The sequence below is a fragment of the Oryx dammah genome, unplaced genomic scaffold (assembly GCF_014754425.2).
Source record: "Oryx dammah isolate SB20612 unplaced genomic scaffold, SCBI_Odam_1.1 HiC_scaffold_1, whole genome shotgun sequence".
Taxonomy (NCBI): Eukaryota; Metazoa; Chordata; class Mammalia; order Artiodactyla; family Bovidae; genus Oryx; species Oryx dammah.
The window spans coordinates 61,386,878-61,413,725 of NW_024070185.1; the positions used below are offsets into that span (position 1 = coordinate 61,386,878).

The window sequence follows — 26,848 nt, forward strand, 5'->3', positions numbered from 1 at the left end:
GATGAGGGCTGTATTTAAGGAGAGTTATGTGGCATGGTGAGTTGGGTGAATGGAACTCAGGGTCTTATAAATTAGCCTTTTCATTAGAATTCCATTCAACTCTTGAGGCCTGGATTCTAAGCCCTTATGAGAAAGAGATGGTCTCTTTTAGAGATGCTTTCCAGTTCTTATTTGTAGCCAAGCACCACTCTATGCTACTTCCCAGCAGAGACTGGTTTTAACTAAGACAAAGAAGATAGGGAGGTTTTTCTTGTTCTGTTTTCAGAACATTCAGTGTGCTGCTCTGGATGCTCTTGCCAGCCCTGAGGTATCCCTCTGCCAGAGAAAGTGGCCGGAGTTTCACTACTCCACTTGGGGGCTCAGGTCCCTAAGGGCAACCAAGCCCCTTCCCTGGAAAGGAAGTGAGGGCGGGGCCAGCGGAGCTCCCGCCCCTCTGTGTTGCCTTGGAGACCAAACGTGTTTCGTTGCAGTTGAGGTTGGACTCGCCCGGGCTGGCTTGAGTGGTACTTTCTGCAGGTGTGGCGGCAGCCGGGCCCCTGAACGCAGGGCCTCGCTCCACTTGGTGGGGCTTAGAGGGCCTGTCCCGAGACCGCCGCCGCTCCTTGGTGGGCTCGGGGGGCAGGCGTGATAGGAGGGGGCTGTGCTTCCCAGCAGTCAGTAGGTACGGAATTGGCGTAGCCAGAATCAGACAGCTCCCTCCTCCTCCTCCCTCTACCCAAGTGTCCATTTTGGGGAGGGGGGTGAGGCGGGGGAGGTCCTCGAACAGCTTTCAGCTCCAGTCAGGAGTTCAAGGCCAGGTTGAAATCTACGCTGACACCTTTTAGGTACGTTGACTTTTCCCCGGAAGAGTTTGAGAGAGTGAAGTACAAAACAGTAACCGTCATTCTTTGCCCTCAGAGTCAATCTCGAATTTGCGCCTGGCGGTGCCGGGAGACCAGCCTTCTTCGTGAGTTCCAGTTAGGTTCGTGCCTGAGGTTTGTTTCCTTTTTGCTTCTTCGCACCCCTCCCCCAGGCTCCACCTCCGATTCTTCTTTTAAAGTATAAACCCCGAGGTCTGAGAGGGGCTCTGATGCTTTCTGCTAGAGCTGGGGTGCCTCAACCCCGGTGGACTCGCCCAGCCTGTCTGCCTGCCTGGAGACACTTGTTCTCCAGGGAGGACTTTTCCTTGGAGGCGGGCGGAGAGGCTTCTCAGTATCCGCCTGGTCTGAGACCAACCCGTAGACAACGGCTTCCCTGCAGGGGTGTCCAGCTCGAGGCCAAGATGTCTTCCGTGGGGAAGGTGACCCAGATTCCCAGCGGGAAGGTCTACCAGCAGATATTCGAGGCTGAGGTAGGCCTGTCCTTCTATTTCCCCTTTCCCTGGTCCCCTGCTTCCCTCAGCCTCCCTCCCTTAGAAGACTTCCTTGCCTGGGAACCTAATGAAATAAGAGCTTTGAAATTGTGTTGATAAATAATTCTTATTGTTTCCTAAAATGTAGGAATACAAAATTAGAATGTCTGTTCCTGAAAATTGCAAAGTCTATATTAAAATTTAATTTAAATCACTCAGAAATAGCCAAAATTTACCTTTGGGTGTCCTGGATCTTTTTTCTATGCAAGAAAGCGTCTCTGATTTTTCTGTTTAAAAAGTTGGTGTGATTCTATAGCAGTGCCTTAAAACCTCCTTTTTCCCTGTCTACAGTACCTCAGAGAGCTTTCCGTGTCAGTGCAAATTCATGTACTTCACAATGTTTAGTGGCTGCATAGTTTTTGATATAGGACTTCCTGTAATTTATTAAAGTAATGCCCTCTTGATAATTATATAAGTTGTTGGCATTGCCTTGTCATCTGTAAAAAACTGCACAGATGACATCTTAAAAGAAAAACATACTCAAACCCTTCTTTTGAAGTTCTGTACTGCTTATTTAAAGGGGTTTATTCCTACTTTGAGTCCTAAGTAATGCTCTTTGTGGAGGGCTTGGAAATTATAATAGTATAAAGAGACCGTAGAAATTACTCACATGATCCTGCTCCCTGGAAGCAACCATTCTTAACCTTTGGCATAATTCTCCTCATTGTTTCTCCATGAGTTTAAATTTTTGAAATCATAATGTATAATTTTCATCATAATTTTCTTTTATGCTGTTAATTACTAGGTTTTGTTGTATATCATATCATAAGCATTTCCTCATGTCATAAAAAATCCTTTGTAAGTCTCATTTTTAATAAATTCCTAACATTCCGTTGAATGGAGATATTGGGTTTATTTAACCAATCCCCTATTGTTGGACAGTTCCATTTTTCCAGTTCTTTGTGATTATAAAAAATGATGGGATGCACATCTTGGTTCTCATTAAAATTTCTTAAAAGATACCCTCCCAGAAGTGTCTGAATGACCAATATGGGGAGTAGAGAGCCCTCCTTCATGGGGTATGCCCTGGGGTTGAGGGCCTCCCTCAAAGTGCCTTCTTGCTGGCAGGCTCCCACTTGAGCTTCTAAGGTAGCACAGGCAACCTGGGTGCTAGGGAGTCTACAGTTCCAGCTGCCTTCACCTGGTTCTTCCATGGATTCAGGTGCAGCTGGTCCGCTCCCTGGCATCCTCTAGGAAGCGAGCTGTGGAGCGTTCCATGATCCCAAAGGATGGCAAGAAGCCCTTGATGAAGAAGGTGGATGTTCGTGAAGGCGAGATACTGTCTCCTCGGCAGCGGAAGTGGATGCGCAGCCTACCCAATGACTGGACCACAGAAAACCCTGTTCTTTACAGGTAGGTCCTGCTTTCCAGGCTATAACCCCTCACACCAGGGGTGGTCAGGATTTTCAAAAACTCAAGAAGAGCTCCCACAAGATGAGTACCAGATGGGAATGAAATCCAGGTACCTCCTCTGAGAGATGGAAATAATAATAATGTCTACTTTGCAGGGCTGTTTGCTTTCCCTTCTCTCCCTCCCTCTCCCTTGACAGGCACCAGGCATGCAGATCCCAACCTCCTGGAACTTGAACTCAACAGTAAATGAATAAGCAGGTCTCCCTGAAGATGGAAAGGTTCTGACACTGAGGACAGCGGGGTGGGACAGGAGTCAGGAAATCTGTCTGACACCAAGGACAGGGTGGTGGGGGACACGAGTCAGGAAACCTCCACTGAGACCAGAGGATGAGGGCAGGGAAGCACAGGGCGAGGCTCTGAGGCAGTACCAGTTTGATCTTCTCCAGAAGACTGGAGAAATCAGTGAGCCTGGGGAGAGAAGTGGGAGATGAGTCCAGGAGAGGCTTGCCGGCCATAGTCAGTATTTCGAACTTCTCTGGAGTGACTAGAGTGAGCAGTGATTTGCGTTTGTGTGGTTTTGTTTTTTTTTTTTTTAATGGGTACAGGGTTTCTTTTACTCTTGTTTAATTAATTTATTTTAATTGGAAGATAATTGCTTTAAATATCGTGATAGGTTTATCCATACATCAACATGAGTTGGCCACAGGTTTACATGTGTCCCCTCATCCTGAACTCCCTTCCCACCTCTCTCCCCATGCTTTCCCTCAAGGTTGGTTTTTTTTTAAGATTTTCAAGCAGTGGTATGCAGAATGTGGGGGGCTGCAAGGAGAGGCAGAGAGGCCAGGGAGGAGGCCAGGGTAGTCCATGCCAGCTCTGTAGGGCTGTGAGAGGGTCAGCAGGGCACTTTGGGTTTATTTTGGAGGCAGAACCCAGATGACAGATTGGGTAGGAGGAGAGGGCTCCTGAGAGTCCGAGGTCTCTGGCCTGAGTCCTTGGACGGACAGTCATTCCCTGAGATGGGAGCCAGTGGGGTGGGAGCAGGGAGCTGAACTTGAGATTCCCAAACATGCCATGTCAGCTCCCTGAGCTCACACCCCTCAAGTAGGAAGAAAGGAAAAGGAGGGGTTGCATTTTCCTTGGTGGGGGGCACTTTGGAGAATGTAGCAGGAGCTGGGCTCCTCCTAGGTTCTTTCATCTCTCCACCAACCATAAATGCTTCTCAGGTATGGGACTCTGGGACAGGGAGTCAGTCCAGCTCTATCTGCCTTTGTGTTCCCTTTAACCTTGTTGGAGCAGGAATTGACCCACTGCTGGGTGAAGGTCTCTCCCCTGCCCTGCCCTTCGAGTCTCCCTGGCAAAGTTCCCCTACAGTTCCTGAGACTCAGCACCCTGAACTGTTGGGCAGACCCATTAGCCACCCAGGCACAGATAGGAGGTCAGCACTCTCCAGCCCATGTCCCTGACGCCCAATGCAAGGATCCAGAGGCACAGACAACTGGGACCTGACCATGATCCCCCCCATCTCCCAAAGTGACAGTCTCACAGCCTGACTGTAAGTCTGGATCCTTTAAAGGCCAGGCTCCTCTCCGCTGACCTCTTTTCTGTTAGGCCCAGGGTCTTCTGAAGTCTCCATGTGCTTCCCGAGGGTCCCCTTTCCCCCTTAGTTTTGGCTTGAACCACCCATCATCCCCGTAACTGGATATGACATCAGTTAGGAGCTCTTGGCACCCACAGGACAGTATTTGGGGAAAGGCACGTCTCATGGAGGGCGCTGGTATTGTGCCAGCTTCCTGGTGCAGACTAGGTCCACTCTGCCATGGATGCGAATCCAGAGCACACCTCCCTGTCCAGGAAGAGAGATGTGTTTATAACCAACCAGGCCCTGCTACCCTCAAAGTGACTGAGGTCACTAACTCATCATCAGCACCTCTCTGAGGGCCTTGTCCCCTTCTTGAAAATTCAGCTAGCTAAACCAGTCAACTTTTGCATTCATTCACCCAGGACAGGACATCTGGGTGAGTGGAAGAGGAACTTAGGGTATGGGTAGATCACCACTAGCATAAACTAGGTCACCAGGTTCACGGGGCAAGTGACCGGGAAGCCAGAGCCATAAGCAGCTCCCATAATTGGGGTACCCTGGCTCCAGTGCAGCTGCCTTGGTCCAGGGGCATTTGGTTGACAAAGTTGAGAGATTCGCCCCTGGAGGGTCAGCCTGGGTCCCATCAGCTGCTGCCCTTCAGTCTCCCTTGGTGGTAGATGTACATGAGGACTGCATCAGACAATGTCTGAGAAGTGCTTCACATGTCGGGGCCCCAGGCACAGCAGGTGTTGCTGAGAACTGCATTTCTGGGGTACTTGCCCTGTGAACAGCACATTCCAGGATTTTCATTCCAAAGCTGAGGTTGTGCTCACCCACCCTGGTCCTCCCTGCTGAGACAGTTTGTCCTGGGGTCCCAGCTTGCTCCTCCCTCATCCAGACTTTGTGGACCATGGACCTGGGCATCACAGGCAGGGATCTGGGAGTCCCAGGGCCAGTTTGTCCAGGGACTTCCCTCCTGCATTCCCCACTCTGGGCAATGGGGTCACCCCAGGTGCCTCATCTGATGGGTTGTTGAAGAAGCAGATGAGGGCCTGCTGAATTCTGAGCCTTGGTCAGGCATTCCTAGGCTGGCCAAGCCCCCAGTGGCCCTCAGTTTCCACATGTAGAAGATGGCTCATGCCTACCACCCACACTTGGTGTGCAGCCAGAATGGAGCAAGCTCCCTGAGGCAGGCCCCTCTTCTCATCTGAGGACTGTGGTGTGTCTGCTGGCAGCCAATACCCTGGCAGTGTTTGCTGGGGGCACGTCCTTGGGGCATTCTGGAATTGGGTGGCCCCAGGCTATTGCCAATTCCCAGGGTCTCTGTGAACCCCGAGAGCTACCCTGGAGGGGTGGTGTGGGGGCTGTAGGGGTCAGTGTTTTCCTCTGCTTGTGCCTCAGGGAAAAGGAAATAGCCAAAAAGGAAAAAGCTCAAGAGAGTGAGAACACCATCGCCGCCAGAGAAGTCCGGGGCCTCACGGATACCATTGGTGAGCCTGTGTTCAGCTGTGAGGGCAGAGAGTGCTCCGTGGGGAGCTCCTGGGAGCTCTAATGTAGAAGCACCTGCAGGTCCCACCGTCCCTCTGCTCAGCCTCATAGGAGGCCATCCCCCTGGACCCTCTCCCCTGAATCTTTCCCCGCACCTCCTCCCCTCAGCCTTGTCCTCTGGGTCTTTCCCCTGAACCTCCTCTCCTCAGCATTGACCCCTGAACCCTTGTCACCCCTTCCCCTGGACCTTCTTCTCAGTGCAGGGAGCTGGGGGAGGAAGGGGGCCGCCTGCATAGTCAGCACTGACTGATGAGACCAATTGGTAAAGGGTATACTGTTGTTCGATTTTCTGTGATTTCATGGAAGGATCTTTCAACTGACATTGCCTCCCTTCACACCTTCACACACACATTGTGCTTCCCTGGTGGCTCAGATGGTAAAGCGTCTGCCTGCAATGCAGGAGACCCGGGTTTGATCCCTGGGTCAGGAAGATCCCCTGGAGAAGGAAATGGCAATCCACATCAGTACTCTTGCCTGGAAAATTCCATTGATGGAGGAGCCTAGTGGGCTACAGTCCATGGGGTTGCAAAGAGTCAGACATGACTGAGTGACTTCACTTTCTTTCTTTTCCTTCATACCACATTACCCTAGTTTGACTTTATCCCGATATAAAAGCTCTTTTTCCTTGTGATTGAAAAAGTAGTACTTGCTCAATATAGAAAAACAAAGGAAAGAGATAAAGCAGAAAGTGAAAAGTCCACCTCCACAGTAGCACGCATTCTCTTCCCAAGAGTGCCCACTACCCAAGAGACCACATAGTGTCCAGGGTCCCACGTGTATTCAGGGCACAGCAGGGCACAGGGCAATAGAACCTGCCTCTCGGCTTCATCCCGAGGAGTAATTGACTTAGAACAATACCTAGCGAGTGGTAAGTGCTGGTAAGTGTCAGTAATTCTTATCTGTGTGTGTATTTTCTTCTATAAAACTTCTAATTAAAACCTAGATGGCCCTATTCTATACATACCATTTGGAACATTTTTCCAGCATTCAGTTGTATATGCAAGACTTAATTCCCTATAGCACTTAAGGATCACCTTCCTTTTCCTTAAGACTCTGATATTGCTGGCCTGCTTTGGGGGTGGGCATCTCCTGAACTCAGGCACTTGCTGTCTTGCTGTCTTCCCCTGAGTGCTCTGACCTCACCTTGACTCTCTGAGGGCAACCTCGTCACCTCTGTTGTTCTCTAGTTCCTGAGAGGATCAGCACCACCACCTTTCAAAAGCAAGGAGATTCCAAGAGGAGGGGGTACGAGAGTGCCCTGGTGAGCTTTAAGGAGGAGATCGCTCAGATTGGGATGGTGAGAATTTTCCCTCTCACTCCCCTTCTGTTCCTGGGCCATTCCAACGGGAGGGTGGGCTCTATACAGCACCCACTGCCCCTCCCCCCAGGGCCTCAGTGGCTCACCACAGTGTAGACGGAATGGTGTAGACAGCATTGCAGGACTCATGTTGGATGGCTCATGGCAAGTGCTGATGGTGAGCACAGCCCTATATGGCAGCTTCTGTTATGACCCTCCTTTACAGGTGAGGCCCAGAAAGTCCTGCCTGATTTGGCACATAAGGGCCAAGTAGGAACTGGACTCTGGGTCTGATGCTTAAGCCAAGTCTTTGATCACCCTGCTCAGTCCTGCTAACAAGGGGCCAAACATCCTGCCCTTAGGCACTACCCTTACCTGGCTCCCCATTCCTTTCCGGAGACCTTGTCTGTAACCAGACTGATGCCTGGAATATTCCCTAAAGAGACCTTTTTTGCCCTTTTGGGTCCATATCTCTAAGCCCTAAATCACACTCTCCACTTTCTGTGTGAATTCCCTGTGGGAGATGGCTGTAGACCCAAAGCACCAAGAAGGCACTCTTCCAGCCTGCTCCTCACTTTTCTAATACATCCCAGTTGGACGTGAGCTCTGCTCTCACCATGAGCTCTGTGCCTGTGGTCACACAACCTAACTGAGCCTCAGTTTCCCCATCTGAAGTACTCTTGGAACTATTTCTTTGGCCACTTCTTTAATGAATACTTGTGGAGCTCCAACCATGGGCCAGGCATAAGGTCAGCACCTACTTCACAGGCTGTGATGAGGACCAAGTGAGTCTGAGGACAAGGGCTCACACACGACATGTGTCCCAAATGGTGCTGCCCTCATGCTGTGGCTGGCAACAATGAGTAAACCTTAACTCTTAGGTCTAGTTACGAGTTACTGTTTTTGAGAGGGGACCACAGCTGGTGCTTCCCTACTATAGGGTTGGGGAGGAGTCCTTCCTGTCCCAGGGGTGTTGATACCATAGCCGTCGCCCTCCCTGGCCTGTTTTAGGAAATGGAACCTCTAATCTTGGAACCAGGAGCACTTCTTTTAAAAAAGCTGGCTGAGTCTGATGAGGATGTGAACAATCTCTTCAAAAAGGTGGAAAACGACAGCAACCTCGAAGACTACACCATCCAAGTAGGCGTCCCCCTCATGGTGGGGCCTGCCCCGCCTGCGTCCGTTCCTGCTCCTCCTTCCCTCTGTCCCACTCGTTCTCACAGTCCAACCCAAACTTCTCTGCACAGACCCTGTTGGAGCTGAGGGATCAGGTGGCCGAGAAGTTCCTGCTGCAGAAGCAGCAGATCAGGGAGCTGGATGAGACACTGCACTCACTTGAGTTCTCCCGGGTAGATAAAGTGAGCTTGCCTCCAGATGGGCTCTGGGTGACTCTCACTTGTGCCATTTATGGGGCATCACCTGTTTTCAGTCCTCTAGGAGAAGAGAGTCGCTCACTGTGGTGCCTTGTCATTTCTAGCTAAAAAGCGTGTTGAAGAAATATGTGGAAATCATAGAGAAAACTTCCTACCTCATGCAGCCCGACGTGTATAGGCTGATCAATAAAGAAGCCATGGTGAGTGGTTTTCACGTGAACGGGATCAGCCTGCAAGAGCAGGACCACGAGATGTCCTAGAGCCTGGGTCTCAGCAACGATGGGCTTCTCATAGGTAACATCTCCAAGTAATTCAGGTTGGCCACTTGAGTTCAGAACCAGAGTCTTTGTTAAGTGCTTCCAATGGAAATCCCTCCCGTACATTTTGTACTTCCCTGCCGTGTTCATCCCAGTGAACCTAATACAGTGTCAGCAGTTTGACCGATGCTGATTCTGCGAGCACCTTCGGGGCTGTGTCTCAGCTACCATGTGCAGTGCAGTGTGTCCGTGACAGAAGTATGATCTCCCAGCTGTCGTGGACTCAGGGTGGTGTGTGCGCTCATAAGTGACCTCAGGACGCTCTGTATGTCTAGTCTTTCCAGTGGTTCTTATCTATCCTCCTGCTGTCTGTCAGTGAACCGTGCCTGCCCCTCTGGCTCTGTTCCCACTGCTTCCCTGTCCACACCCCAGCCTCCCCCAAATGCTTCCTTTGGAATTGAAAAAAAAAAAAACAAAACAGGAAAATCAATGTTATTCATGACAGGACACTTCTGGCTACTCAGAGGCACATTTTCTTATGTGGGTTTCTGGGTCTGGTGCAGAAAGCTGGGCTTGCCAGGTAACCGGCCTCCCGGCAGCACGCAGAGTAGAAGCAGCACAGTGTTCAGAAACACAGATGGGCGCCAGCCCAGGTGTGTGCCTTGGGGTCCTGGACAAAGTGTGGACAGGGAGTAAGCACAGACCCCCTCCTCCACGGTCCAGACATGAATGTTCCCAAAATTGCTGCACCTGGAACTCCGTGTCCATAAAATGAGGACAGTGATACTCAGGCACCAGTACTTGTTGGGAAGGCTACATGAGAGGACTCAGCAGTGGCCGCTCTCATTTGAGACATGCAAGAGTTCCTCACTTTGAATTAACCACTTGCTCGACTAGGTGTGCCAGAGTTAGCAGTCTCCTGGTTACATTTCAGCGTTTGGCTTCGCTAGGCCTATCATCCACGGAACAGCTGGTGCTTTCTCCTTGCTCTGTGTGCATCGATCTCTTTTAACTCCAGCAGCACCCTGTGCTGTGAAGAGCTTCGTCTTCACAACATGGCTACAGATTTGGAGGTTCAGGAAATACTTGCCAATGCCCCCCAGCTAGGAACAGCTGGCATTAAACCTCAGCTTCCAGTGGAATTTCATTACTGGAATTTCTGCCCGCTGCGTGTAGCAGTTCTCAGCCCTGCTCCAGGGCGGTGCATAGAGGGCTCTGGGACATGTATGGAACATTTTTGGCTGTTCCAGTCCTTGGGGACATGGGAGAGGCTACTCTGATTGAAGGGGCTGGGGAGGCTGGATGGCAGATGAGTACCACCCAGTGAAGAATCATCTCCACTGCCATGCCAAAGGAGCCCTTGTGAGGACTGCTGGGAGGACTGCTAAAGAGTGTTCTAGCGCTGACCTCATTTGGTCATGGGGTACTGGTTCTCATCACAACCATGTGTGACTGGTCGCTGGTAGCATGAGCATTCTGCTGTTGGAGCAAATTTACAAAAAGAACAGACACTGAGAACCTGCTGAAGTGCTTAACTCTAGTGAATTTAGAATCACCTTTTTAAACAGTCTGAGATGGCCTTGGAGCTGGGTTGAAACTCACCTTACCAGGATTCACTGTTAAGCCTTCAGGAGAGAGCCTTGTCACTGTCTGTAGCTGCTGAACCCCAGGCAGCTTCCTTGAGTGCCCAGGGACCTCCCCTCCCCAGTACTCCTCAGATGCTGCCACCACCCTGGTCGGCACTCAGCCCACAGCTCACCCAGCCCCTCTCCAGCTGTCCACCACCTCTCTCCTACTGAGCCTTGTTCTGACCTTGGAGAGCCCCTGCTCCATCTAGAACCTGCCCACCTGTGACCGCAGATCATAAACCACGCCCTGCTGGGCAACCGGAGGGCCCTCGCCCAGCTGTTCGTCAACCTGATGGAGGCCAGGCTGCAGCAGGAGCTTGATAGCCACCGCCGCTGGCAGGGCCTGATGGATGCCTGGAAGGCTCTCAAGAAGGAGGACCTAGTGCAGGGTTTCAGGTCAGTGGCTGCCCACACTGTGGAGGCTCTCCCCCCAGACCCCCACCCTGCACCCCCGCCAGCGGGTCAGTGAGCAGAGTGCATTCTCCCTCCCTATGTCATTACTTTAAAATGCGGTTGCTTTTTCTGATGGTAAAAGTAATAGGTGCCTTTTTTTCCCCTTAGAGTCAAAATAGAAGTATAAGGAGAAATTAAAAGTCACCATAAATTTCTCATCACAGTGAGAAGCACAGCTGATATTTTGGTATTATTTTCTTCCAGGGCTTTTTAGACCCATACTGCGTGTGTAGATTTGTATCTTATTTTCTTCATACACATTTTCTCATATGCATCTTCTTGAAAGTGAAAGTGTTATTCACTCAGTCGTGTCCGACTCTTTGTGACCCCATGGACTATATAACCCACCAGGCTCCTCTGTCCATGGGGTTCTCTAGGCAGGACTACTGGAGTGAGTTGTCATTGCCTTCTCCGGGGTCTTCCCGACCTGGGGATCAAACCCGGGTCTCCTGCATTACAGGTAGATTCTTTACCATCTGAGCCACAAGGGAAGCCCAAAAGTGAAAGTGAAATTCGCTCAGTCGTGTCCGACTCTTTGTGACCCCATGGACTATACAGTCCATGGAATTCTTCAGGCCACAATACTGGAGTGGGTAGCCTTACCCTTCTCCAGGGGATCTTCCCAATCCAGAGATCAAACCCAGGTCTCGCGCACTGCAGGTGGATTCTTTACTAGCTGAAGCCCACTGTACAAGTGGTTTGAAAATGTTAGCCTGATTACCCGCCCACTGTCCACTCTTTACTGTTACTGGGCCAAGGAGAATGGCCATCCCTCAGGCTTGGGCCACTTCCCACCCTGTGGTAGCAAGTTTCACTCCTGGGAGGGAGGGTGAAGAGAGGGCCCATCTCCAAGCTTCCTCCATCAGGCGGCACTCTTGTTAATACTGACGCACAGGCCACGGAGGTTTTGGCCAGCAAAGAAGGCTTTCTTTTGCTAAGAAAGGGACACTTGGAACCAAGATGTCCAAGGTCACCAGAGAGTGTCTGTCTGTGCTGTAGGTGCCTGCTGTCCACCCGCACTTCTAAACGGAGACCACCGGAGTCTGACTCTAGGATGGATGGAGAAGTGTACCGAGCTCTGACTGCCCCTGTATTTTCTCTGTGACCTTGGTCAAGGGCTTAAACATTCGCAGGCTTTGTCTGCAGATACCATGATGGACTGGTGACAGGGTTTCAGTGATGATCAGCAAGATGCTCTATGGAAAGTACCTGGTCCAGGCCTGGGCTCGGATGTGGGAGGTTCAGATATCGGTAACCATCGTGGACAGTGATGGGAAGAGGTGACATTTACTGGGCATTTCCCAGGAGTGAGGCATGGTGCTAATGGTTTTGCTCACATTACCTGGCGGGGTCCTCACAAGTACCACTTGAGGAAGATATTGTCATTACCTTGACAGAAGAGGAAACCAACTTTCAGGGAAGGGGTGACTTGTCCAAGGTCACAGAGCTGGAGGCGGCAGGCAGGACCCACACCTGAGCCGTGCCTGCTGACCCCTCTGTTCTTCCCTCCCCCACCCTCCTTCCCTCTCTTCCCTCTTTTCCTGTGTCCCTGAGGCCTGGATGTGGGGGAAAGGGTTGGGAGTGGTGTTAGGGTGCTGAATGTTCTTACTGTGAGTCTTATGCCTTCTCTCCCACCCACCCTGCCCCTCCTCTCCTGTCCATGGTCCAATGTGTCTGGACACCCAGTGAGTTCATGGCCAGTGAGAGGATCCAGACTCCTCCAGCTGTGAAGAAAGAGCTTGAGACCATGATGAAGAACCAGAGCATCCTGCAGCAAAAGCGACTGGACCATCTGTGCACCATCTGGTACAGCAGGAGGGGAGGGCCCTCTGGGGAGGGGCACCTTTGGGGGTCCATGGGGAAGGCAGGCAGAGTCCTTACTGTTGACTTTTCTCTTGAAGTGTTGTCCTCCAGACCAGGCCATCTCCCAGTTCTCTGGCCCTGGGCTGGTCACCTGGGTCCACGTTCTGGGGTGTCCCAGCCCCAGTAGCAACAGGGAACGTGACACATTTGCTGCAGAAAGAAGTTTAATGTGACTCTGCCAAAGAGCTTAGAAGGAGGCAGTGGTGAGGGGTGAGGTCAGAGGAGAGTAGGGGAGTCGGGGGGAAGCCAGGTCAGGAGGTGGACTTTTTCCTGAGGGCAGTGAGGAATGGAGTGGTTCCATCAGCTCTGCAGTTTGGAGCGTGGATAGAAGCATGTGAAGCTGAAGGCCCAGAGGTTGGTAAGAAGGCTGCTGTCATCAGACAAGGGCCCTGTGAGAGGCTGTGGACAGATGCTTTGCTTAGACCTGTGTTCACCAGCTCTGATCCCATGATAATAAGCTGCTTGGTCGGGGCATGCTGAATATTCTACATCCTGGAAGCCCACAGCCCTGGGAGTCTGTAGCGTTCATCCTCAGCAGCAGGATGGAGCCTGCGTGGTCCTGCGAGGCAGAGATATTTCACGTGCTGGGAGCCATGCACCTCATTGGTCCCTGTCATCCTGGTCACTCTGGGATACAGGTTCTTCCCATCACCTCACCACAGAGCCCAAGTTCTCCTAGGATGTTAATGACTGTTAGGACCGTACACAACTCGAGCCAGAGAGACTCCATCAGGATGGGCATCTCCTGCCCCAGGTGCAGCCACATCTTCACGCAAGCGTGAAATCCACAAGGTGGATAGAAATCTCAACACAAGGAAAAGTGCTGTTGTTGTTTTCTGTGACTCCACTTGGGCTTCCCCAGGTGATGCTAGTGGTAAAGAACCCTCCTGCCAACGCAGGAGACATAAGAAACGCAGGTTTGATTCATTGGTCAGGAAGATCCCCTGGAAGAGGGTGTGGTAACACACTCCAGTATTCTTGCCTGGAGAATCCCATGGACAGAGGAGGCTGGCAGGCTATAGTCCATGGGGTCACAAAGAGTTGGACACAACTGAAGCAACTTAGCACACACACGCATGACTTCACTTATTTCTGACATTCAGTCCCTGTTCATAAAGGTGGGCAAAACTTAGTCTTTCTTGGGGATCTTGCCCATCAACAGAAAGCCAGGGAATCCCGCCCAGAGCCAAGCCTGGGGAGTCCGGTCATCAGTGTTTGGTCCACACACATTGTTGTTCAGTCATTCAGTTGTATCTAACTCTTTGTGACCCCATGGACTGCAGCACGCCAGGCTTCCCTGTCCTTTATTATCTCCTGGAGTTTGTTCAAACTCATGTCCATTGAATCAGTGATGCCATCCAACCGTCTTATCCTCTGTCATCCCCTTCTCCTCCTGCCTTCAGTCTTTCCCAGCATCAAGGTCTTTTCCAATGAACTGGCTCTTCACATCAGTGGCCAAAGTGTTGGAGCTTCAACTTCAGCATCAGTCCTTCGAATTAATTTTCAGGGTTGATTTCCTTTAGGACTGACTGGCTTGATCTCCTTGCAGTTCAAGGGACTCTCAAAAGTCTTCTTCAACACCACAGTTCAAAAGCATCACACATGCTACTGGGCAACTGATGCTGCCTCCACACAGCTGCCACAGGAATCTTAAGGAGATTGCTCTGAGCCCCTGAGTTCTCCCATGCAGGCAGCCATTTCTTTCCAGAGACCTGGGTCTTGTAGTTGCTCCAGCAGTGCCACCAGGAAGCAGGACCCACCTGCTGTCACTGCCAGGCACCCGCCACCCTGCTCTGTCCACCCCTTCCCAAGCCCCTTTCTATTGGGTGAAGAGAGAGTCCTGGTCCACGGCATCCTCTTCCTCCCCAGGGCTCTCTGCCCAGTCCCTCAAATGCCTGCTCCTTACCAATGCTCTCGACTCCCCTAAGCACTTAGACTTTTGCAAACCAAATGCAGAAAGAGTTCTAGGCTGATGTCTTTTCTACCCCAGCACAGCCTTCATACAGGCTGTGAATGTGGAGCTGGCTGCTGCCCAAGTGGAGTGGAAAGTTGGGGCCAAGCACATGGAGAAAAATGCATCCTTTGATGCTTCTGGCCGCAGCTGGGATATACTGTATAGTGGCAGTGTCTTCAGGCAGCATGTGGAGCTGGGTGTGTGATATGACCTGGCTGGGAGGAAGTCGTGGGCAGTTCTAAGATATCAGAAGCAAGAGCACATTTATAGGACATAGGACCCAGCAGTGGGGATATATAAAAAGGTGAAGTCAGGACATAATTCCAGTGTCTGGAAGCATTGCAAACACATACAACTTAAAGGTAAAGTTGCAAAACCTTGATCCCAGAAATCCAATGAGTTTCAAGCGAAGGTTTGGGTTTGTGGTGTTTGTGCAAGCAGGTCTGGACAGCTCCCACAAAACACACCGTGTAGACCCCACTTATTTCTCCTTGGCCTATCAGCAGCTAGGGAGCCTTCTAATCAAGCCTGAGGAGCTGTCCAGGGAACTAACTGCCTCACGTGGGACCTCAGGCAGGCCCCACGTCCCATCCCAACCCATGGCTACAGGCCTTCCTCTGGAAACCCCTGAGTCCCAGACACCCGGTAAGAACCTTTGTTCTGGCTCATGCCAGGCCCTCTGTAGGCTTGTGGGTAGTGAGGGCAGAAGAGTTGGGAGTTAATTAGTAAGATTCCCAGGGTCTCTCCCAGGAGAATTTCCATGGATTTTCTTGGACCCAATAAATACATGTGCATATAATTTTTTAAAATGAAAATTTCATTTTGGAGTAATGTTAGATTTATAGAAAAGTTACAAAGATAACACACAGAATTCCTCTATATTCCTAATCCAGTTTCCCTAGTGTTGTCATCTTACCCTGCCTCTGGATGCTTGTTAACACTAAAATTAACTTAGATGCATTTTCATCACCTATACAACACACTTTTTTGAATTTTACCAATTTTTCCATTAATATCCTTTTTCTATTCCAAGTCCCAATCTAGGACACCATATTGCATTTAGTACAATGTTTAGACTTGAGATCATGCCCTGCACACTCTTGTATTTTCCCTTTTGCTCTTTCAATTCAGTTCAGTCAGCTGGGGCCTCTCTCCACTAGCTCAGTCATGTCTGACTCTTTGCAGCCCCATGGACTGCAGCACGCCAGGCTTCCCTGTCCATCACCAACTCCTGGAGTTCACCCAAACTCATGTCCATTGAGTTGGTGATGCCGTCCAACCATCTTGTCCTCTGTCGCCCCCTTCTCCTCCTGCCTTCAATCTTTCCCAGCATCAGGGTCTTTTCCAATGAGTCAGCTCTTCATGTCAGGTGGTGAAAGTATTGGAGCTTCAACTTCAGCATCAGTCCTTCCAATGAATATTTAGGACTGATTCCTTTAGGATGGACTGGTTTGATCTCCTTGCAGTCCAAGGGACTCTCAAGTGTCTTCCAACACCACAGTTCAAAAGCATCAGTTCTTCGGTGCTCAGCTTTCTTTATGGTCCAGTTCTCACATCCACACATGACTACTAGAAAAACCATAGCTTTGACTAGATGAACCTTTGTTGGCAAAGTAATGTCTCTGATTTTTAATACACCATCTAGGTTTGTCATAACTTTGCTTCCAAGGAGCAAGTGTCTTTTAATTTCATGGCTGCAGTTACCATCTGCAGTGATTTTGGAGCCCAGGAAAATAAAGTCTGTCACTGTTTCTATTGTTTCCCCATCTATTTGCCATGATGCGACGGGACCAGATGCCATGATCTTCGTTTTTTGCTCTTTACTATCCCACTATAAGTAGGCTGCCCAAGACCATCTTGGGCTACATGTCTTGTCTTGGCATAATTGTTCTTAGCATCCCCCTTTCACTGTCAAAATATCCTAATGTGGACAATAAATAATATGTCATATTCATTTTTTCCACACCACCAAACACCACCTGAAACTTAGTGACTTAAAGCAACAATCATTTTTTGCTTCTCATGATTCTGTGAACCAGCTGGGCAGTTTCCCTTGGCTGGGGCTAGATGGTCCAGGATGGCCTTGCTCCTGTGTCTGGAGCCTTGGGTGGGACAGCTGGGGCCTCTCTCCACTAGCTCTCTCGCCCTCCAGGAGGCTAATCCAGGCATAGGCATGGTGGTGGTGCTGGTGCTGGGGAAAGAGCTCCCTGCAACAAGAGAGGGCAAGCAGAAGTCTCAAGCCTCTGCTGAGACTGGTAAATATGCTGAGACATATCTACTGGTGTCTCATTGGCCAAAGCAAATCTCATGGCCAAGCCCAGAACCTGAGATGGGGAAATAAACTTGACCTGCCGGTGGGAGGACCCAACAATATTGACAATTTTTCAATCCGCCACATTCTTTTTAGTGACTACAGTAAAGAATTCATGTATTTTATTTAAGAAATTCCCTGTTGTTGGATATGAATGTTGTTTTTTATTTTTTGAGTGTTTATAAACAGAACTGTTAAGCAACTGTCTTAATGTATAAACTTTGTATATGTTTTATATTGTCTCTGATTGGGTTCCTTGAAGTGGATTCCTGGGTTGTGTGATATAAACCATTTTTTTTCCCCATTAAGAAAATTCAGTTTTATTTTCTAAGTAACAAGCTCACTGATATTAATAGACCTTTTCATGACATGTGTTCGGCACCAGAAAATCCCCAACAAGTCTTGTGTTTCTTCAGCATCTGTGTAGATACTCCTCTGGACCATTGTTCCTTGAAGATGCTACCAGTCTTGGTCAGTGAGTGAATTTTACTCAAGCATGGCTTACGTGTCACATCTTCCTTCCCCAGTGACCTCCTGCCCCCCAATTACAGCAAAGCTCAGCTGACGGAATGGCATTCTTCTCTCAACTCATTGAACAAGCACCTCGGTGAGTGAGGTTTGTGGGATTCCACTCGTGTCTCTCCAGAGCTCTGTTCAAGCAATAGCTTTGTAGTTCAGTCTGTTGGCCAATTGTTTATGTCAGGGTCTATTACAAACTCAGAAATAGGTGGCAAGTCACTCCTGGGGAAGATGGGTGGGGGAGGGAAGAGTAAGCTCTGAGGTTCATATCGGATCCCAAGACCTTACCTGGAAGAGTCCCCCTCCTCCCACCACCTCTCACATCCCTGCCCAGCCCACAGCCATGGCAGCCCCATGCTCTGATCCCGACCACAGCATGAGCTAGAGGGGTGACTCCAAGGCCGGATCCTGCATGTGTGAGGTGCGCTGCCCCTGCTGTGTGACCTTGGGGAAGTCATGGCCTCTCTCAGTCTCACATTCCTCTTCCATAAAGTAGGGATCTCGGGAGTAAAAAAGATACCTACCTTGTGAGGTTAACATAAGAAACACATGCAGTCCTGTGGTCCAGTCATAGTTCAGTGTCTGGCTTTTAGGTGCTCAAGAATAAATGGTAATATCTAGAAATTCTCTATAACCAGGGTCCTCAAACTCCAACCCATCATCAGTAAATAAGTTTCACTGGGACATGGCTCTGTTCTATTTGTTTACATGCTGTCTCTGGCTGCTTCTGCTCTGTCACAGCAGAAATGAGTGGTTGCAGCAGAGACTGTATGGCTCTCAAAGCTGGAAATATTTACTATCTAGCAGAGTTTTCCAAGTCTTATTGTAGAATATATATAATACTTTCATCTCCTTTGAGATAACCCAGTGAAGTCAGGGGTGGTCTTGAGCACAAGGCTTCCCAGTGGTGATCTTGCCCCCTATGATGGAGAAAGATTCAGAGGCACAGAGAGGTGAAGCATCCTGCTCAGGGTCACACAGCTAAGGAAATGTCACAGCTGGACTTGACCTGACTGCTTTGGTTAGTAGTACCCACCACTGCTCCCAGGACTCTCAGGCTTATAATCCTAAAGATATTATAATTGTATTATAACACCAAACGTAAGAGCCCTGAGACCCTAAATAATAGCAATGGCTGAGTAAGCAAGGTGCTAGGCCCTGGTAACCAGCGGAGTAGATCTCTCTCGGGTGCCTCCAGTCCAGACCACACAGGATGTTACGGCAGGGAGTGGACAGGTGACCAGCTACTTTAATTTGGATTTGGGGCATAGCCTGGTTGAGGGTTATGTGAGACCTTGCCATGGAAGTGACCATCCAGTTGAAACCTGCAAGGCGAGTACGAGTTAGACACGTCCAGGGGTCAGGATAGCTTTCCAAGCCAGAAGACTAGTATGTGGGGAGGCTGAGAGGCCAGACAGAGCTGGGACCTTTGGGGAAAAAGAGAAGAGGCCAAAGGGCCAGGCTGTGCTGGCCACATGGCCATGTGTGGGAGGCTGAACTTCATCCTGAAGGCAGTGGGAACCCAGTGGAAGGTTCCGAGCTGGGAGTGATAAGGTTGATGGGGGGCAGATCAGAGGGGAACAGGAACAGAAGCACAGAAACCCTGGAGAGGGGGGCTTCATCACAGTGACTTCCTAGGAGGAGTGGGGACGTGCTGGCCTAGGCGGGAGCCCTGGAGATGGCAGAAACCAGCTTTACAGCCTCTCGTCACCAGTTGCACTGCACATCCACCCTCCCCAGCGTCCTCACTGGCCCCTAAGCTCCCTCCTCCCCAGCCCTTGTCAAGGAACAGCCACCACACCATCTCTGGATCATCTCTCAGTTTCTGGAAGTGACAGGAACACTAAACTTCAGTTCCTTACCTTGGAAACCAAGAGTCACACTAAGGTGACTGTAAACCAGAAACAGTAGGGAGGGAGAAGAGGAGAAAGATCAGTCAGTCACATTCCAAATGTTCTGCGGGTCCAATCACTTCTTAAGGGATTCATCCCAGACATGATCTGTAAATGCTCTTAATTTGTACCTGGTTACTGTTTTGTCACTCAGTACAACTACCCCGAAAGAGTTTCATCAGCCTTGAAACTGAGTCAGGGGTCAGGATCAGAACAGAAAAATGTGGTTCCTCGTTTGCAGTCCTTATCTTGGGGTATTGAGGACTTTGAGGTGAGGGAGACAGCACCCCCTGATGTAAATGATTCCCGCTCTGGAGGCACTTTGCTGGGGAGAAGCCGCTTCCTGAGAGATGGGTAACCCCTCCTCCCGACCGTCCCTCTTCTGGAAGAGCTGCTGATGTGTTTTTTTTCCCTACCCACGGAGACACCTACCACACGGACTGCATGATGCGGATCCGCCTGCAGTACGAGAAGATCTGGCAGGAGTGCCTAGCCCAAGTGCAGAAGTGCAGGGTGGGTGTCCCTCCTGGCCCTGCCCCTCTCCACCCTGCAGCCCCCGCTTTCCCTCCGCGTTGCTGTCTGGACATTCTTAAGCTGCTCCCTTAGCCTGGACTCCCTCCTCTCCAGCTGTTCCCACTTACCCCTCCGTGGCCCCCAACCTGACCGCCTCCAGGGACCCTTCCTTGACCCTACAGACAAAATTTAGCACTCTGATCACCTCACCCTTCAGTTGACCCTCTGTTTCACTTGACTTTATTTATTCAGCGGAGGTTATGAAATGGGAGTTATTCCACCAGTTCCCTTTTATAAACAGCGTTGCCACTGCTATCACACCCAGCTTTACTCTCTACCCTTCAGCCTCTGTTCTTCACCTACCCGCATCTGTTAGAGTGAGACAGTGAGACCTCCCACAACCCCCTTCCAATGACAAGACCTGGTTTCCTGAGGTATGAGGACATATTATGTCAAAAGGCCCCTTCCCTGCCTCCTTTGTAAGATTGTTTAGATCAAAATCCCCCACACCTAATCATTTTGAAGGTTGTCCAACATGGCGGCTGTGGCTGTAGGAGTCCCCAGGCCATGACGGTCCTGCCTGTAGGCCCCAAGACGCTCCTGCTGCCCCACCCCTCACACGTGTGTCTGTCAAGCTTTGGCTCTGCCATCAGGACTCTTGAACAGAGTTCAGGGGAGCAGAGGGCTTTCCAGTGCACTGTACCATGTGGGTGCTGTGGTCCCTGGGGGCTGTGCCACTCTCTTGCACCTGCAAGGTCCTACAGAGTGGGTGTCACTGGCCCCATCTGAAGATGAGAAGACCAGTTTGCAAAAGATCCAGGGCTGTCCCAGCCCACGGGGCTTTGGCTGCTTGCTCTGGGGCCTTAGGGGCCATCACATGCCTCCTAGTCAGCCCTTTAAGGACATCAGACCTTAGGAGTAGAGCCTGGAGGGAAGCCTTGTGCTCTAGAGAGCCTCCCCAAGACCACGCCCCCAGCACTCACCTCCTTACTCACCCCTGCCCCTGGGGCTCCACGGCCCTGTGGCCCTAGTGTCAGTTCCTTGTGCCCCTGCTCAGGGCCCTCTGCTGGGCACATGCAGGGTGTGAGTGCTGAGGTCACCACGTACCCTAGGAGCACTTTGAGCCTGACAGAGGGTACCTGATGTTCCTGGGCAGCAGCATTGGACGTGTACAACTGGAGACACATTTCATGTTTTATAATAATTGGGGGAGGTTGATTTATTCTAGGTTTTGTGCATAAATCAAGTCTTTATTAATATAGAGAACTGGCTTTCCAGTTGGCATAACTCCAGACAGGAAATGGGAGCCCTGTCTGGCTTACAGCAATGCTGAGGATGTGTAGGATGGCAGTTTATGCCTGTAGGGTCAGAAGTAGGAGAGTTCAGATCCCAGGCCCACCACGTGCCAGGTGTGTGCCCTCCAGCAAGTCCCTTCACTTCTCCCCAAGTTTTAGTTCCTTATCTGCCAAAAGGGGCTAGTGAGAACACCTCTGGTGGAGTCAGTGACCAGCGGCAGCACTCAGCACCTGGACACAGAGGGCAGATGAAGCTGGCCTGATTGGCCACTGTGGGGGTTTTTGCCAAGGTTCGTGGAGATGGGTGGGAGGTTGGTCTCGGGGCAGGACCAGTCTTGAGGTGAAGCCCCCATCAGCCTAAGCCGGGCTCTGCCTCGTCCCCCTCCAGAAGCAGCTGCTGGACTGGAAGGCCTTCACTGAGGAGGAGGCAGAGAGCCTGGTGAGCCCGTCCTTCTTCCAGATGGTGGGATGTCTCCAGAGCAAGGTGGAGGAGGAGCTGGAGGTCTTGGACGTGCGTAACTGGGGATCTGTGCTGCTGGGGAGCCGGGTGGGGGTCGCCTGGGATGCTGGGCTGTGAGAGGAGTGGGAGTCCAGGGGCTTACAACTTTCTTGTCGCTGGTGAGTGCCTCCGCCTTGTCATGGCCAGCCTTTCTGGAGCAATTCCCCTGCACCGCCAGGCACTCCAGGCTCACCCCTGGCTCCCCAGCCACCCCCAGACTCCAGTCAAACACTCTCAGGCAGAGTGCCTCCCCAGGCCCTTGCCAAGTCTGGGTGCTAGAGATCACAAGGAGCAATTAGCCTGAGTCCCAGCTGCCTAGAGTGTAGAGCAGGATTCAGCAAATGTTTCCTGTAAAGGGCCAGGTGGTACATATTTTAAGCCCTGTGGGGTGTCAGGTTTCTGACACAAATTCTCACTCTACTCTTATCACATAGAAGCAGCCCTAGGCAACACAGAAATAAATGGATATGGCTATGTTTCAATAAAACTTTATTTCTGGACACTGAAGTTTGAATTTCACCTACATGATTGATTCTCTCCTTTAGGTTGTTTTTGTTTTTTCCCAGCCATTTAAAAATGTAAAATCTGTGCTTAGCTCCCAAGGTTAAACAAAAAAGGCAGAGGGCTACATGTAGCTCATGGGCCATAGTTTGCCAACCCCAGACCCTTTGAGAGTATAAGAGACACATATGAAAGAGGGAGACGTGAGACTTTAACAGTAGGCTCTGGTGTTTGGCTCAAGTGCTGTGTCAGGGAGCTCCAAGGAAGGAGAGATGCCCAGGTCAAAATGGGCATGGTCCACTTGATGCCAGAGTGGTGCCTTTCTCCTTCCAGGCCCCGAACTCCCTCTTCAATGGACAGGGATACAGGTCTAGAGATGGGACTGCATGTCAGCCAGTCTGAGGGTGTGGCCGTGGACAGACCAGAAATGCTGTCCCAGAGAAGGGAAGGCCGGATGTGAAGATAACCTTGAGGGATGGTGTCCAGACACCAGTCCCTGGAGATCTGGGCCTCCCCGGGCTGGTGAGGGAGCCCCGCTCGACGGGCCCTTCTCCTTCCCCTGGGGGCCGGTTGACACTTAAAGGCCTCTCCTCTGGGTTCTGCCACCACAGAAATCCTTCGAGACCGTGGCGAAGCAGACAGAGCAGCAGAGCTCAGACCTCTTCAGCTACTTCCAGGAGGCCGTGAACCTATGGGAGACACATCAGAGTGTGCTGATGATGCAGGAGATGGAGCTCGAGAAGAGGATGGAGCAGCAGCGGCAGAAGCACAGGCGAGAGAACCAGGTGTGGCCCCGGCACCCAGGTAACCCCAACAGGACAGGAGCGAAGGGCCACACCCAGATTGTCAGCTGCCCATGGCTCTGCCTGAGGGCCCATGAATTCAGCTAGCATTCAGATGCAAAAGAAAAGAGAAAGAAATTCAATACATATTTCACGCCATATTTTATTTTTGTGTAAAAATAAATCCCCAGTGTATCTTAGACTCAAACGTAAAACCTCAAGCTATAAAACTTGAGCAGATGAGAAAGTGAGGCTCACCTTGGTCATGGGGGCTGGGTGGCAGTAAGGTTCTGCTGGAATTAAGTCTGGACTGTGCAGTGAGTCCCAGATCCAGACATGTCTGTGATGGGGCTTGCCTGAGAGACAGACTGGGGGGCATGGAACATCTCCCTCTGGCAGTCATCCTGACCCCCAGCACATGAGCTGGCCCCCAACCACCTGCCTTCACATAGTGTAGGGGTAGAAGGGACGCCCTCAGCATCTGACATCAAGCACAGCACTGAGAAGGAGAGTGAGGAGTAAGTGTCTCTGGAAGGTATAAGGGGGCCGGCCCAGGCAGGATGAGGGTAAGGGACATGTCCCTGCGGTGTCCCATCTAAGTAGGGTCATCAGGGATTTAAAATAGAGAAGAATATTCCAGGCAGGGAGAAGAGCCCATAGGACCAGAGCAGTGAGAGTAAGAATGGTGCTTCTTATGAAGAAAAGCCTGCCTGGGGCACCTGGACCTCATCTCCAGGGCCAGGGTCTCTGCATGTCACATCCTTTCTTGGCTCTCTGGTGACTCACATCTGCTTCTATCCCTGGTGCGGCTGCCAGGCCCAGGAGGCTCATCTTGACAAGCTCTTGGACCAACTGAGGCAGCAAAGCTATGAGAATAACCTGAAGTCACACCTGGAAAAGGCCAAGGATTTTCTGAAGAATATGAAATGCAGGTAGGCAGACCAGACTCTAGAAGAGGATGGCCTAGAATTCATATTTAAGGTCAGAGGCTGGCTGCCTAGGAGCCCAGCCTAAGGTTGCCTCCAGCTTTAGTGAACATTGTGGTGCTTTGCAGCTCTGCCCTCGGTCAACACAAAAGCTTTCAAGGAGAATTTTGATCAGAAAAATTTATGGAGGGACTGTTTCTGGGTCATGTAGTTTAAAGGTCAAGAGCATGGGTCCTCCCTGCTTAAATTTTAAAACATAACATGCTTTGTTAAAGAAAAAAAAATTAACCAGTACAAACATATAGGAAATTCCCCTCACTTCTGCCCAACTCATCCATTTTGTGGACATAGACATTTATAAATGTTGGTGTGTATATATACACATATAAAGTGTCTTTAAAATAAGAATCATTCTATAACTTTGTTTCATTTTTAAATGACCATCCATTCATTAATATGGATGCTTCATAATGATTTAACCATTCTCTAATTGATAAGCTTTTTAAAACTGGTGCCAGTTTCTCCATATTAAAGACAGTTCGCTGTGAACTATCTTGCATCTTTGTGCCCTTGTACAACTAATATTATAAGGGCTATTCACAGAAATGGGATTGCACTGCCAATTGATTGCAGTACTTAGGTTCAGAAGTACATTTTAAGGCAAATAAATAACCCCCTGAACCTTGGTCTTCTTACCTCAGGGACAGATGAAATCTGGGGCCTTGGTTTTGGAGTGTTTGATGGGATGATGTAGGTAAAGTTCTAAGACGAGGTTAGGACAGCAGACAGAAAGTGGGAACCTATGTTACCATATGCAAAGAACTCTCTCTGTAGGTGTTTTCTAAATGTTCTACAAAGAGTATGTACTCTTTGTATGATCAGAAAAATAGCAAAACAAACCAAGGACTGTTAGTATAAAAGGAAACCTCCACAGCAGCTTTGCACAGAACTCAAGGCCAGGTACTTGCCTACCTCCATGAGGTCCGAGGCATGGCTTTTGGCTGGGGTCCCTCACACCCAGCTGCCCCTCCCATTGACAGTACTTTCATCTCCCTTCCTTCCAGGTATGAGGCTTTTCATGGCCTCCTGACAAAGGAAGTGATGGAGTACCCAGTGATCATACTGAAGGAACTCAACTCCTACAGCTCCCACCTCAGCCGACACTTCTGTGTTCGTGAAATCTTTGAACAGGTATGGAAAGGGAAGTAAAAAAAATCCCAGCTGCTCACCAAGAAGCAAAGAGGAGAGGATGACTTCTAGTTCAGCTTTGCCTCAATAACGCAGGGGAAGTTAGAGTCTATGCCAGGATATCAAGGAGTGAGAAACTAAAAGCATCTCCTGAAGAGATTATCTTTTTCTCAGTCTCAAAGAGGTCAAAGGCTCAGAATCCAGGCCTCAAGTCTTGAATAGAATTATAATTAAAAGGCTGATTTTATAGGACTCTGAGTACTAGTCATCCAACTCACCATGCCACATAACCATCCTAAAGTACGGCTCTGACCTACCCATTCTCCTGCTCAGAAAGCCCGCACCCGGTCTGCAGCCCCAACCAAACCCAGCCCACAGTCCCTGGATGACCGTGGAGGCCCCGCATCTGACTCCCGCCCGACTCTCCCTGCTTCAGCAAACTCCTCACCCTTCCTTTATGTGCCACTGCCCCCTGCCCTTCCCTCACCCTGCTCCTCTGCTGGGATTCCTCTGCCTCTACACACCCCAAACCCCCACAGACCTCCAGCCACCACCAGTGACAAGACCCCACCCACCCAATCTGACCTTCTGTCCCTGTCTTTAACCTGCCACCTCTCCTCTCTGAATGTGCTTGTATGTTGGTTGTTGTCAGATGCAGGAGTGAAGGGCACCCTGCTGGAAGGTGTTTCCTGTGAGGCAGGTGTGGCCTCCTGTCTTTCGTCCAGCTTTGATTGCCCTCAACACAGCGTCCTGCACATAATTCAGACACACTGAGTGCTTCCTGGTAAATGCAGGAGCACCTGGAGTGTCCTGCTCTGACTCCCAGAGGTGGCTCTTTTCGCACACGTGCACCCAGAGTTTTGCATGGCCAGGGCGGAAGGTACTTGTGGACGCTGAACCGGGCTCGGGTTTCCAACAGATGTGGGATTCCTGACTCAGAGAAGCCTCCTCTCAGCAGAGATCCCTGTCCCAGTTGCTCGTAAATGCATTGTGTGGCACCTGGGTTGAAGTGAAACTCAAGCTGTCCAGAGGTGGAGCTTTGAGATCAGTCTGGTTGCCTGGGTTAAAATGGAGGTGCCACTGTGGTGACAGTAACACAGGAAGGACCTGGGTCCATAGGGTTTAAGGGGCTTGTCCAAGGTCACCCAGCTTGTGAGGCGCTAGAGTTCCAATTCACTGCTATCAGTGACACACTATTTCCACAACTTCACCCACAGCCAATGAAACAGGGACTGTGTAGCGTGAAGAGGGGGCTCCCAGGTCATGTACATCATGATCACTGTGTATGTTTACATCCAGCAACGGGTGCAGCAGATTCCAGCCCCTTGGATGCATCTCTCCATATATACTTTCTTGTTCTTTGCTCCAGATCACTACCAAAAATGTCAGAAAGAGGGTTTATTCTGTGATTTTCATTGTATGATTAAAAAAACTTTGCTAATGTGCTTGGGATTAAGGAGAGCTGATCAGGAACACCTGCTCACCCCTGTGAAATAAGTGGTCAGGGCCTGCATCAGATGTAGAAGACAGGGAGGAGGGGGCTTTTCCTTAAAGAAAAGAGACGCCTTCAGAAGTGACACATGAGGAAGGCAGCACTGCATATTCAGTGTCTGTGTTTTTGCCTCGTAGAACTTGGAGGGAGAAGTCGTTTTCCAGTGGAGGGAACCAGGTAACATTTTTACAATTCAAGTCTGAGTCTCCCCAACTTTACGCCTGTGTACCTGGGG

General features: G+C 50.4%; 1 protein-coding gene across 2 annotated transcripts in view; it reads left to right on the forward strand.

Moving 5' to 3' along the window:
• Nucleotides 1-408: 408 nt before the first annotated feature.
• The window catches only part of CCDC180 (coiled-coil domain containing 180), a 56,101-nt gene continuing 29,661 nt past the window's right edge, over nt 409-26,848 (forward strand). Inside the window, exons 1-18 of one of the 2 annotated variants that reach the window (XR_005718729.1) lie at nt 409-661; nt 898-974; nt 1,240-1,330; nt 2,553-2,743; nt 5,724-5,812; nt 7,058-7,167; nt 8,179-8,307; nt 8,415-8,525; nt 8,645-8,740; nt 10,658-10,821; nt 12,565-12,684; nt 17,534-17,613; nt 19,842-19,930; nt 21,614-21,736; nt 22,837-23,010; nt 23,824-23,939; nt 24,998-25,124; nt 26,751-26,790. Coding sequence is in view for 1 of the 2 variants with exons in the window: in XM_040226774.1 (XP_040082708.1) it covers nt 1,262-1,330; nt 2,553-2,743; nt 5,724-5,812; nt 7,058-7,167; nt 8,179-8,307; nt 8,415-8,525; nt 8,645-8,740; nt 10,658-10,821; nt 12,565-12,684; nt 17,534-17,613; nt 19,842-19,930; nt 21,614-21,736; nt 22,837-23,010; nt 23,824-23,939; nt 24,998-25,124; nt 26,751-26,790 (1,828 nt within the window). In the remaining variant the exon portion in view is untranslated. The remainder of the gene's footprint in view (nt 662-897; nt 975-1,239; nt 1,331-2,552; nt 2,744-5,723; nt 5,813-7,057; nt 7,168-8,178; nt 8,308-8,414; nt 8,526-8,644; nt 8,741-10,657; nt 10,822-12,564; nt 12,685-17,533; nt 17,614-19,841; nt 19,931-21,613; nt 21,737-22,836; nt 23,011-23,823; nt 23,940-24,997; nt 25,125-26,750; nt 26,791-26,848) is intronic. The other variant, XM_040226774.1, reaches the window with a different exon arrangement.